This window comes from Polistes fuscatus, unplaced genomic scaffold, assembly GCF_010416935.1.
Source record: "Polistes fuscatus isolate 324 unplaced genomic scaffold, CU_Pfus_HIC Scaffold4, whole genome shotgun sequence".
In the NCBI taxonomy this organism is placed as follows: domain Eukaryota; kingdom Metazoa; phylum Arthropoda; class Insecta; order Hymenoptera; family Vespidae; genus Polistes; species Polistes fuscatus.
The window spans coordinates 12,930,366-12,945,155 of record NW_025113118.1 but is presented as its reverse complement, the minus strand read 5'-3'; the positions used below and the strand labels follow the sequence as shown (position 1 = coordinate 12,945,155).

The 14,790-nt window shown below is 35.3% G+C and overlaps 1 protein-coding gene across 1 annotated transcript; it reads right to left on the bottom strand.

The window, feature by feature from the left end:
• Positions 1-8,066: 8,066 nt before the first annotated feature.
• LOC122521248 lies at positions 8,067-14,190 on the bottom strand. The gene has a single exon (XM_043641805.1). The coding sequence runs from the start codon at positions 13,566-13,568 to the stop codon at positions 8,133-8,135; it is 5,436 nt and encodes a 1,811-aa protein (XP_043497740.1). The 5' UTR covers positions 13,569-14,190; the 3' UTR covers positions 8,067-8,132.
• Between the last annotated feature and the right edge of the window lie 600 nt (positions 14,191-14,790).

Here is a 14,790-nt window from a genome sequence, read left to right as displayed (position 1 = left end):
GAAAAGGAAAAGAAGAAGAAAAGGGAAACTAAGAAGAGTCAAAAGAAAAAGAAGAAGAAGAAGAAGAAGAAGAAGAAGAAGAGGAACGAGGAAGGGTATCATCTCAACAACAATCGTCGTCCTCGTCGTCGTCGACGCCATAGCGAAGAAGAATTTCGTTCTCCTTCGAATTCGGCTCTTCGCCATTTTTTATTATCGTCGTCTCTTGTGTTGTTTCTAGCGAAATATACAAAAAAAAAATTATTAAATAATAATACTAAATAAATAAAATAAAATAAAATAAATAAAATAAAATAAAATAAAATAAAATAAAATAAAAAACACGATGAGAAAATAATACAGGACGGACGAAAAATTGTCGTATCTCTGAGAGAGAGAGAAAGTTTTTGATCGAGGAAAAAAGGCAAAAACGTCGTCGTTTTAAACGAACGTTCTTCCTCGTAAAAAGACGCGCGCGCGTATAGGGAAGTATATATATATAAATCTATATATACACACACTTATATAATATGCACGATACGTGGGACGAATGGGAGTACTACTTCCGAGGAGAGAGATTCTCGTTCGGTGGATTAATTGTCCAAACAAAAAAAATATGTGCCAGCAAACTAAAAATAGTGTATTATCTCTGTGTGGTCTGTGCGTTTGTTTTTTTGAGTGCGTCTCTTCGCCGAAAACAACAACCAACAACCAACCAACCAACCAACCAACCAACCAACAACAACACGAACAACAAACAACAACAAAAAGAAAAAGAAAGAAGAGGACGGACCCGGAAACCAACCCACCCCCCAACCCCCGTCGTCGTCAACGTGTATCTCGCGTTTCGAACGATTCTACCTACATAATACTACGTTATTTAATTACAATTGTGTATTAGTCGTCCCTCTCTCCTCCTCTCGACTGTCTTCTTCATTTACCGTGCCAAAGCGCTTCTCGGCTCTACGGAATTTCATGATTTATGCGTGCGATGACCGAGAGCGAACGATGATCTTATTCGATCATCAAAAAACAAAAGGGAGACAAGCATGTGCTGCTCTGAAATCTAATCGTTACTATCTTTTCATATTATTCTTCTACTTCCTCATCACCACACACACCACCACCACCACCACCACCACCACCACCACCACCACCACCACCACCACCACCACCACCACACCACCACCACCACCACCACCACCACCACCACCACCACCCCCCATCACCATCACCACCACCGTCATCATCATAATCAGCAACCATCGGAATCATTATTAGCATCGTTTTTTAGTTTTACTTTAGTCATTTGTTCGTTTGTTCCAACCCCACCCACACCCATTAGTAGTCCTCTTCCTCTTCCTCTTCCTCGAACGAGGCTCCAGACGATCAAAACACAGAAGCATCACGAACGAAAGGATTATTTTAACTTTGTTTGTTGTATTATATATATATATATATCGTCTATGACAATTTCTCGATCTTCAAACATCGAGCTAAAGAAAATTGTACGATAAATTAAGAATGAGTGAAGAGAGAAAGAAAATAATTAATAATGCGTGTACTATCTCTCACACACGTAAAGTGTATCTGGGGTTTTATTATTATTACAAACGCGTGCGACAAAGATGAACGAAAGCGGACAAAACTTTTACCCCCTTTTTTTTTTTTATTATTTAACGAAGAAAAAGTATGCTGTAGAGAAAGTACTCAGGACCAAGCACGTATCGTAGAAAATGAATAATGAAAATTAAAAGAAACAAAAATGAAAGAGAGAGAGAGAGAGAGAGAGAGATGAGCGCCGACAAGGAAAACTGCAGCTCGTAGTCCTTGTTAACGTTGTGATGTCAATGACTGATAAAGTCATGTTCCTGTGCCAGCTACTATATTCTATTAAAATAATTAATTAATCGTGGACAGCTGAAAATGAGAAGAGAGGGAAAGGGAGAGACAGAGAGAGAGAGAGAGAGACAAAGAGAAGAATGAAAGAATCTCTCTCTCTCTCTTAGACGTTTTTATTATTAATTCGTTCATTCGAAACAACACAACTATGTCAAAATAATCTACACCACCCCCCACCCCACCCCACCCCTCTGTATGTAATTTGTTATTTCTTTAAAAGTCTATATCATCACCCAGCCCGATAAATTATTAGCTCATAAGATTTTTTTTTCTTACCGTTCTCTTATTTTCTTTATTTTTGTTTCTTTCTTCTAATTTTATTTTTGCTTTTTTTTCTTTTTTTTTTTTATAGAAGAAACTAAAAGACATCTTCCCCGCACACTCCGCTAGACGCATCTAGTAATCTGATTATTCCATCTTTCTCGAAAGTTTCCGTCTCTTTTTGTTCATCGTCCAACAACAACGTTCATTGACAAATATTTTCCCCATAAATGAAATTCGCGTAATTCTCAAACTAGCGATGATATTATTTGTCAGAAGAGAAAAAAAAAGAATAATTTAAAAAAAGGATAATTATTTTTTGTTCGATTGGTGTCTCTTCTCTTTTTTTCTATTTCATTTTTATTTTCCGATTTCTTTTTCTCGTTTTCCTTATTTTCTATTATTATTATTATTATTATTATTATTATAAATATTATTAGACTATTATTATTATTATTATTATTATTATTATTATTATTACTATAACTATATATGTATATACCGTGTATATATATAGTATACGTAATAAGAGAAAGAAAAAAGTAAAAAAAAACGCGTCGAAAAGAAAAACCACACACACACACGCCACCATGGATCTCCATTGCATAATAATATTTAAACGAACTATGTAGGACAAATCTCAGGTAAAATCACGTATCCGATTTTTGGGAACAGAGCAAGCGCGGTGCTTTTTACGCGTGGCCGATACTCTGTGGTTTTTGTTTTTTCTTTTTTATTTTTATTTGTTTCGTCGTGTCGTCTTCCTTCACAATTATTTCCACAGAAAACAAACTAACTAATTAATTAATAAACATCATCATCCTTACGATATCGAATTTGGCAAGACGAAGATCAAACGATTGTCCCCGATGATAATCCGTTTATCGATTGGGGACAATTTAAATGCGACGAAAGAACTTTTTATCAACGTGCGTTGAAAGTGCAATCACACACAAGAGCTTCCAAAAATACAAAATAAAAAACAAAAAAGAAGAAATAAAAAATCTCTCTGACCGAGACGCGCGCGAATCATTTTTTTAACTCGACATTTTTATTTTATATTTTTTATCCTATCGTTCTTTTTTTTTTTTTTCTTTTAATCTTTCTTTCGCGTAAATGCAAATTCTTTTTTATTATAATTGTACAAATTTTTTTTCTTTTAAAAACGAAGTCTTCTTTTTTTTTTCTCCTTACAAATACTTATATTTCTTCATTATTATCCTCTTACATATATTCTCTCATTCTCCAATTATTTTTCCATTTTTCCAATTTTAAATGAAATTCATCATCTTTCGTATTGTTTCGTGTTCAAATAATTTGTGGAAATGTGCATGCGCATTTATGTGTCAGAGAAAATATAAATATATTATTTACCGTCATTTTACGGAAGAGCGAGAAGTTCATTTATTATTATTATTATTACTACTATTATTATTATTATCTTAATTATTATTATTATTATTATCATTTATTATTATTATTAGTAACTATTAATTATTATTATCTTTATTATTACCAATCTTATTATAGTATCATTATTACTATTATTTTATTACTACTATTATTATTATGTTAAAATATTTTTGCGTTTGAACGTAATACGACTGTAGTTGTATCAAAGATTTTTAAGCGTACACTTTTATCGATCAAAATTATTATTACGATTGTACGAAAGTTAATAATTGTATGACGTGTTTGTGTACATGTGTGCGTGAAGTATGATTAGCATGAGGAAAAAGAAAAAGAAAGAAAGAAGAAGAAGAAGAAAAGAGAGAGAAAAAGTTAAAAACGTTAAGTTCTAATTAATGTGTTGTCTATTTTTCCTGTTTATTTTTTATTGTCCACTTCTTTGACGCGCGTCGTTGATATATATATATATATTTTTATTGTTATGCGAAGAAAAGAAAACAAAATACGATATTATTATTAATAATATGTTTCCATTTGAATAATCCCCAAAAAAAATGCGCGCTATCGTTTTTATTTTATATTTTTATACACCCTTGAGAGTTTTTCTTTTCTCGATGATGCGTAAGACATGTGAAGAAAGAGTAATAAACAAAAGCGAAAGAAAAATTATTGTTCGAAGAAAAAAATTAATATTAATGGTGGTTCGATTGAAGTAAAACCTTTTTTTTTTTTATGGGATTTACGACCCTCATATGGGCCAATAGTTCATACGAAGCCCTTGCATGATACGAACCCTATATGGGTCAGTAGTTCATATAGAGTTTTTGCATGGACGATCCCTATATGGGTCGTGTTAAGTAATAAAAGGGTTGATTCATATCAATTATTGTATCAAAAATTTGTCACCTGTATCGAACGATCATCGTATATATGATGTCATTATAAAAATCCAGTGGGAATTAGGAATAGGCTGATCTCGATAGAATTTAATTACGACACATTATTGTTTTTACGAATATATAGAATATTTCTTTTTATCTATCGAAAAAAAGATAATAAATCACAAAAAATAATGATTATTCATCGTTTATGTAAAATATTTAATTAGATCTCGTAGAAAAAAGTATTAGACACACGTAAGTTAAGAAAAAAATTAATGTTCATCATTTTCATACATGTTTCTATCGCATAGCGTTTAAAATCCGAATAAAATTCCTAGCTTAATTCGGAATAATTAGAACAAATAAAACAATGAATAATTACGATCAGCCAACGTAGTTCCCACTTCGTAAGAAATTTTCTTTCAATTTAGTGTCATTTGTTGTTTTTCTTTCTTAATAATAAATATTACGAAATTTTGTATATCGCACTAACGATCTTTCCTTTTTTTGTTTCGCGAATCTCTCGGTGCAATCTGATTGAAAATTTTCTTGCCCGGTCAAGAAAATAATGAAATTCATTATAAAATAACGATAAATAATTAATTAAGAAAAAAATACAATAACATTAAAAAATGATAAAAAAAAAAAAAGAAAAAGCGATGCGCCATACGAGAGTTGAGGAAAATTACAAAAAAAGGAAAAAAAAAGGAAAGGAAAGAAGCAAAAGAAAAAAAAAACAACAAAGCAAAAACTTAGTGAAAGATTTCTCTTCTCGCGTGTTGTGTTGTGTTGGATGCATTCGTTAAAAAGAAATTGAGAAAAGATAAAATGACAAAAAAGAAAAAAAAAAAAAGAAAAAAAAAGAAAAAAAGAGAAATGGATTTTTCTTTGTACATAATATAAAAGTGATTACGACTTACGGTGCATTTGTTGGGACAAATGGGAAAGTGCAATGGGAGTTGGAGACTCGATTGAGAACAAAATTGTACGACAGTGAGGGTGAGAAGTGGGTGGAGTAGGAGGGTGAAGAGAATTAGGGGGAAGGGGGAAGAAATGATGCACCCGGTGGTAGTAGGCATGCAAGTTGAGGAGAAAAAGAATGATGAAAGAGAGAGAGAGAGAGAGAGAGAAAGAGGTATATATATAGAATATAATGTGTGATAGGGAAAAAAAGGATAGAAGAGAGAGAGAGAGAGAGAGAGAGTGAGAGATTGAGAAAAAAAAACCAATTAATAAATAAATAAATAAAATAAATAAATAAATAAAACGATAAATGTTTTTCCTTTTTGTTCGTTTACTCGACTGAATTTAAAACGATGAGGGGAGCTGTAAACGCGTCGCGCTGACACGAGTAAATAAATAATTAAAAAAGAAAAAGAAAATGAAAAAGAAAAAGAAAAAGTAAGAAAAAAGGAAAAGACAACGTGCCATAATGAAGAAGGAACGTCTAATGCCAATTTAATTATTATCGATAATAATAAATATTTTTGACATTACGATCTGTTTCAATCTTTTCGTTCTGTCGTCAATCGTCGGTGCCGTAGGCTAGGAAAGCAGCAAACAAACAGACAAACAAACAAACAAACAAACAAAACAAAACAAAACAAAAAACACAAAAGCGCATAGAAAATGTGCAATCTCTCGAGAACGAGTTTAAATTTTGAGGGTGCACTTTTGATCGGTTCCGTCAAAATTGTTCTTCCAATTCTTTTAAAATAATTCTACATAAATAACAATATACAAATATACAATTTTATCTCGAATAAACGATTTATTATTAAAAGTAAAGGAATAGTTTATATAAAAAAAAAAAGGATAGGATCGACAAAAGTGCACGTTTAAAATGATTTTCTCACATGATCTTTGACCGAAAACAAACAAAAAAAACTGTAGTACCTACTGAGTTAGTACGGGCAAGAAACGAAATATCGAAGTAGAAGGGAGGAAAAGAAATGTGCGTGTGTATGTGTGTGTGTGTGCGTATACGATGTACGTGGATACGTATGCGTATGAACAAAAAAAATCAAATAATAAAAGACAGAGAAACAGAAAAAAAGGAAAAAAAAAAGAGAAAATAAACGTGAGACTAAGTTGCGTTCTAAAAACTGTATTCTATGGTGTAATAGTAGTAGTAGCGTGTGTTAGGGTTGCGAGAAAAGAGACTTGTATCATCGAGTCATGCGAAATATCTTTTATTCTGTACATGTGCGAAAAAATCATCATCCTCGTTTTCGTCATTATCACTATCATCATCATCATCATCATTATCATCATCATCATTATTATTATTATTATTATTATCATGATCGTCAGCATCGTTTTGTTGACTCCATATATGCGAATCTCTTTTCTGCGTATGTGAGTGAGAGTGTATGTGTAGGTGTGCAAGTGTGGTATGCAAATAAGCAAATAAGAAAGAAGAAAAGAAAAGAAAAGACAAGAAAAGAAAAAAGGGTTGGTACACATGCGTTGTTTTACCTTTCCCAACACATCAACAACCTGTGTATTGAAGATCTGAGAGAGAAATACACACACACACACACAAACGTAACACGTATACTAAGCTTTTACTTGCGCGCAAACGTTACCACCACCCTCACAAAAGCTACTTTCGTTTACAGCTTGAAAGGAAAAGACTACTACACACACACACACACCACACACAAAATATTCATACATACACATATACGTACGTTCACGTATACACAGATGCATACACGTCAGTCCAATCTACGGGTATTTCGAGTCACATTTTGACATCTAATAAGAAATGTACGGAGACCTTCCAACGTCAATGCTCGACTATTAAGAAGGGGTGCTTTTTTAAACGCTCTTCCATGTTAGTAAAACAAAAAAAAAAGAAGATTGAGAATAAAGATAAAGAAAAGAAAAAAAAGGGAGAAAAGACGCCGCGAAAAGAAGAAGGGGTATGAAAGGATGCGAACGTTGGTTCTTTTTGTTCAATGGTGAGAGGAGTCCCCATGAAGGACCCGTTCAAACATGGCCTATCGGATATGTTCTTCTGTGCGTTCGCGATAATATGTTGTTTACGTTACAACGAGATTCTCGTGACGGTCGGTAAAAACCTTTTTAAAGAGAAAGAAAGAGAACCAAGAGAAATAACAAGGAGAAAAGACACAGGGAGAGAGAGAGAGAGAGAGAACATGATAAATGCATAAATAAAAAAAAAAAGAAATGAAACGGGCAACACCACCGATATATAAGGAATCGTCTCGCTTAACAAAAAGAAAAACATAAAAATGAATGGTTGTATCATATTGTAAAGTATCATCGACAGTTCTCAGCTGCGTTGTACAGTGTTTTCTAAGTATCTAGTTTATAGCGTGTAATTTGAAAGAAACATTGTATTTACACTATTAAGTGATCTGTATCAAATTCATTCTCGTATTAGCCTGTACTCCTACTCATGTAGATGCTAAAAGTGATTTGTGTCATAAAGAAAACTTATAAATAAAATTAGCCATTTGAGAATGTTGTCGCGAGTCTCTTAAGTTACTTTCTTCATATCCCCCCCCCTCTTATGATCTTAAAACATTAAACCTTTCGTTAGAGTATCCTTTGGCACGGTTATGACGCATGAACTATTCCTAAATGAGTTGCCAGTAACGAAAGGGTTAATTGTGTTAGTATTTTTTATTAGAAAAATGTTACACGAATGAATTAATAAGCAGCAGTAGGTTACTGTTCGCATTTAGGTGGACAACCCGATTTGGCATCCGAAAAGAAATGTAAACTCAGCACATTGACGGCATTCAAAGTATAGACATTGGGTGTTCTCAAATTACAATTGGTTACAAATACTTGGGCCATTCTCATGATACTGTCGCATTTTATTATACAAGCTGCACCCTCGAAACAGGGTCGTGCCTGTTCGTTACGAGAACAAGGATCAAACAGGTAAAATTTGCCGTAATGTTGCATAACAGCTACGGCCATGTTGGCGGTGTGCAATATGCCGGCACAATTGGTACGAAAAAACATGGCTAAGGATTCGGACAGATCGTAAACGAGTAGGAGACCAGCCGTGGTGTGATTGTGAATGTGAATGGTAGCACGAAAATCACCGACGATGAAGACAGTTAATAATTCGCTTGGCGAGAGGTTTCTGGCACCTGGACGAGCAGCACGAACGCTGTCGGAATGTAATAAGTCACCGTATTTCAGTACAGCATCGATTAATTCCGGTGTCCAAGAAGAAGGTACGTGTAAGAGACCAACTACGATTGCCACTGCGGCAATAGCAGTACTCTGAAGTCCTCTGCTTTTGATGTCAAATATACGATGATTCATGTGCAAAGTACCGCGTAGAACGCTAAGTTCTTCGTCAACGACGTAATAATCTGTTACAATTTCAACAGCCAACGTTGTTGTTTTTTTCATTCGTGTCACGGGTATAGGTGGTGCGGTGCAATCGAAGTACGGTCGAAAACCAGCGGGACAAGGCAACGGTTCGATCATGACGGTCTTTATTATAACACGACAAATCTCATATCGACCATATTTTTCTTGCTGGTCGATATTCGCAAAGATCAATTCGTAAAATGGTTCCATACAAGCGAACCACATAACGCAAGATGTCCCATATAAATCGGGAAGACCTTGATCGTTACGTGCACGAGGATCGTACACGAAATAAACACCCATGTCTTTCCAAATCGCTGACATACCACGACCAGTTATTAATATCCCGGCACGATTGTTTTCGAAAAATTTCTTCAACCCTTCCTCGAGTAAAATAGGTGCCGGTGGTGGAGCACGAACTCTGGTTGGCCTAGCTTTTTTTCGTCCTCCAGCTTTGGCTCTCTTTCTTACACCCTTTTTTTTCTTTTTCTTTTCATCCGGATCCGGGGGTGGTATGGCAATTATTCCCGATACCGTATTAGATTCTATATCAGCTGTCAAAATGTTAACACCTACGTAAAATACTCGAATGATATCTCGGGGTATCAATCTCATCTTTCCAGGTTTGGCTTTCATAGTCTCGCGATGAACGCTACTACCAATAACAAGAATCTCATCCATAGTTCTTTTCGTCCAAGTGATGGGACTCTTGATCACGGACATTCCAAGACTGACCACGCAATTGGCTGCCGTTTGTTTATTGCGCAAAATTTCGGGAAAAATTTCGTCACCTTGATGATAAGTACCACGTAAAATTGCCCGAGCTTCTCCTTGGAGTCTACGATAGGCGTTCAACGGTGGTAAATTCGATGGACGTACAGCAGGACTGGGATCAAATTTCCACGGTGAGAATTTATTCCAATCGACCACGTCGATGGCTGCGATCTCGTAATCCCCTTCCCTTCCAAGATGTTTCAAAAAATATTCCACCATGATCGTAGTGTTGGCAAATCGGAATACTCTCGGTGCTATTGTCGCATTCTCCTCGATTTGACTGATCCAATCCGGTATAAGACAATAATAAACATCCTTGAACTTCCAAATGGCTATGTGTCGATTATCGTTTGCAATAAGTATACCTGTGTCATACTTTTCAAAGAATTTATCAATTCCAGTCTGCAAGCTTTGTAATTTCGGTGGTTTCCCACTGAGATCCCCAGCTTCGATACAATCTTTAATCGTCAGATCTATTCTACGAGACGAGAGAAAAAATTCCGTGATGATTTCGTTGATACGTGGTGCCGTTTCTCGTCCAAGTCTCTCGACACACTTCGAGTGCAGTTTATCACCGGTTACGATCACCTCATCGACAACAGCAGTCGTCCAATTTCGTGGCTCGTACACTTTTGAGAAAACTATAGCCATCGCTGCGATAGCTGCAGTCTGATTGTCGTGATTAGATTTGTCGAATCTTTCATCGATCATCGTGACATTTCCCCCGATACTCCAAACGTTATCGGCAAATTTAGGAAAATGATGCCAAAGATCGTCCCCAGAAGTGGTACCCCTGACACGTTCCGTTTCAGTAACACGTGTCTCGAATGCATTATCCAAAGTCAAAGTATCAATTGCGAAGTCTTTTTCAGCGTTTAAACCTGCCTCGAGTTTGTTAGACAAAGATGTAAGATCCGTGAACCACATAACAGCAGCTGGGTCTCTTTCCGACGAAAATTCGCCACGAGAATCTCTACCTCTGGGATCCATCATGAAACAAATTTCGCCCTCTCTCCAGATCGGCATCATGACATTCTCCTGCCTGACTATACCCATGACGTTATTTTCGAAAAATTGTTCTAAAAGTCTGGCTATGTCGGTTACTCTGCCATAAATTATTTCCTCTTCCAAACTAACGCTCATGCGATTGACACCTATGGTAAAATCTTCGGCTAATTCGATCGGTAACAAATAATTTCTCACTTCGTCGACTTCCGTTTCCATCTCTTCTAAATTTGGCATATTATCCGTTACCATCTTGTCACCAATCTTCAGTATGTCATCGACAACCTCTCGATACCATAAATGGGGATTATAAAGTTTAGTCATAGCTAAAGCTGCTATTGAATTGGCCGCTTGTTGTTTGTCACAGGTTTGTTTCTTAAACATCTTTTCGTTGGCCTGATTAAAACTACCCTGTAATATTGCGCCACCTTCGGCTAACTTCGAATAATGATGCGTATCTGGTTCATCCGGTGTTTGCTTGTCATTTTCTAAATCCTCTTCCGTCATGGGTAAACCAATCGCCAAACTTTTCAAATTATGGATACAATATTCGCTTCCGCGATCTCGAGATATGACAGCGTTGCTTGCGATAAATGAAGATAAAATCTTAGGATCGGGAGTTCGAATGACGCAAGCAACGCCTTCTTCTTCTGTCGTTCTTCCGCCTAATCTGCCACGAGGATTCGGATCGAAACAATAATAATACGTAATTTTCTCCACGCCTTTATCATGATTCTTGTATTTCGAATCTTCTTCATATTTCCAAATGGCAACAATCAAGTTTCCTGACTGAACGATACCAAATTGATAATTCTCAAAGAATTTTGTTATTCCTTCTTCTAGATTTAATATATTTTGTTCGGGTGTTGCATTCAAATCACCACATATGATGGAATCGTCTAATTCAAACTTCACTTTTCTATTCTTAAGGTAGAAACTTTTTTTCAAATCGGTGAGCAAAACTGGTTGCTCGATTCCTTCTTCCGGTTCGAATGGATTACAAAAGTTGTAATAAAGATCACCCTCTCTGATAGCCTCGTCGATGATCTCTTTTGTCCATTTTTCAGGTGGTGTCTCTTTGGCATAGACCAAAGCTACCACAGGTATTGCCAAACCTTGAACACCTCTGCTAGCATCTTCCAAGGATTCATCTTCGTTAGAAATTCCACCACGAAGAATCCAAGTTTCACCTGCTACACCTGGTTCGAAATCTTTCCAAGTTCTAGCACCAGGAATATCGTTTAGAATGGTGACGTGTCTTATGGTAAAACGATCGTTCTTTCTAATTGGTTCGAGATTATTCGTGAACCATAAAGCGAGATCGTCGGATTCTGGAAACCTGACGACGCAACATTTGCCAGCAACTTGGACATGTCCACTATTGGCACCTTTACCACCCTTAGATTTATCTTCAACTATCCTATTACCAAAATTATCGCATTGACGTGGATCAAAGGCGTAATAAAAGTCATCTTGTCTCCATACAGCCACAGCCATCGAAGGCGTTTCAATGATACCTTCGTTGTTGATCAAGAAAAATTCACGAAGTGCTTGCTTTAGGTTCAATATATCCGGCAATTTGGAACTTACCGTTCCGGCAATAGTAATCAAGTCAACGTCGACAGCCAGTTTGTGATTGTCGATTTTAATGTAAGTGTCATTGAGATCAGCGGCAGTAATTGTCTTGATAAAAGGTTTATCAACTTTTACCTCGGCATAAAGTTCGTCACCTAACCTCAAAATCTCGTCCAATTTAGGTCTCATCCAAGTTTTCATGGGATGAATCTTTTTCATAGCGATAGCCATCACACAATTGGCTACGTTCTGAGCACCTTTACCTTTGTACACGTCGCTAGCTTCGTGAGTCATGCCATGAAGTATAGCAATTTTATAAGGTAATTCACGAAACGACGAAGGTATGTTAACGTGCATGTTATCGTAAGGATAACCAGTGTCAAAAGTACTCTGATCGACTAATGGCTCGGTAGCAAACTTTTTATCGATACTATAATTCGAAATAGTTATAGTCAATGGTTCCTTATGCAATTTAGCAGCTGCAACTACCTTAGTTTTCTCGCATTTAGGTACAGGTCTCGTACAATCCATTTTATTGTCATCGATATCAACAGGATTGATAGATCTAAGAACACTTTTATCAATGATCAGATCGGTTCCGCTGCTAACTTTATCGACATAACCACGTCCTACCTCGTTTACTCGTAAAATAATGACCTTATCTATACAATATCTCGAATCGTATCGTTTGTTCATATTTTTGAGAAAGTGATCACTCATGTCGTTCATACATTTGAATCTGATCAAACATGCAACCCCATTTTGATTACGTAGACCATTCTGCCCGCATGATCCAGGATCAAATAACAAGAAACCAATGTCGAGATGACGCCACATTGCTACGGACGTACCTTGAGCTGTAATAACACCGGCATCGTTGCTGCTGAAGAATTGATTAAGACCTTCGGCAAAATCTGAACATCCTACGGTCTCGCTAAAAAGATTCCCATAAATGCCAGTCTCCTCGACGCAAATTACAATCTTATAATTGCCAATGTAAAATTCGGGATAGACTAAAATAGCTTTCATATATTGATTATCCTTAACGCGATTCCTCGTCATACTTATGCGAAATAATTTGTCCCCGTATTCGATCACTTGGTCTACGTAATCCTGATTCCATTCTTTAGGCTCGAACAGTCGACCATAAACGATTGCCACGATTGAACATGGTGCTGCTTGACGACCACGACTTCTGTACTTGAAATGTGGATCGTTCATCGCAAAAGAACCGCGCAAAATCGAACAGGTTGGCGTCAATACGTGAAAACGATGCCATCGTTTACCAAATTCGTATTTCCCTAATTGTTTTCGTTTCCTAGCGTTCTTACCCTCGCCAGCCCCACCTGGATCTTCCGTCATTTCTATTTTCTTCTTTGACTCGTCCGTCTTTTTCTTTTGGCTAAATATATTTGTCATTTTTGTTAATTATTTATAAACGTTTTATAAGAAATATATGGTTACGTTTTACATTCATTGAAATTATACGTTCATTATAACACGAATAATACGTGGACTTACTCTGCCATTATATTTTTTTCTTCTTATTTTTTTTGTTTTTTTCTTTTTCTTTTTTTTCTTTTACAATTTTCTATCCATTTTATATATCGGATTTATTAATTTAATTGCACTTGTAAATTTATATTTTTGTATCGGACAAACAACATTATGTTTTCATTTGACAGATGTCAATTTTTGACAGATATGACCAATTTTAATCGAAAACGATCGAAAATTTATTCGAGAACAACAACTTCATTTTTGAATGTCAATTTATACAACAGTTTCCTATTTTAAAATTTATATTCCAATATTTTCAGCGAATCCTGTCAACCTTCCTCCCATAAAGATCGTACGAAACTAATTTCAAATGCCATTAGAAAAGACATGAAAATGTAACGACAGTCAATATTAATGAAGGGTTACTGTAAAGAATACTTGAACTTTATTACATCAACATACGAAAAACGTAATAAATATTATAAATACAGAATATAAAGTAAATTCGAATACAACTTGTTTTCTTTTTCTCGATCATTTCGTTTCTTTTTTTTTTTTATCTTTTGCTTTTTTTTTTTTTAATGCCGTCGTATAATGTGTTCGTGTGTATTTTTAATATATGATGAATATATAACTAACTAGAAGGAGAATTACAGTATGTACAATTTATGGTAACAGAAATCAAGTTGCACGTCGTTTACCTAGTCATCGAAAATATAGTTGAAATCATAATATATATAATATACATCAAAGCTTCTCAAAGTGTTATTGGCGACCCCATATAGAAGATCGTAAAAATTCAAGTATGGTTTTTTATCTATGGTAAAATAATATTCGTATGTATACCGAAGAATCCTTTTCGAATAAATTTTCTTTATGATTTATTATCAGCAAATATTTGAATTCGTATTCCTAGTTTACACATCTTCATGTTTAGGGTTGCGAAAATATTTCCTCGGGTAAAGGGGGTCGCCAAATGGAAAAGTTTGAAAAATTCTGATATATATAATATACAATATTCTACACATTTATATATATATATATATATAGATAATATATCATATATAATATAATATATATTTATATATACATATATATATAGAGAGAGACAGAAACGTGTGTTATCGCAAATATTTGAAAT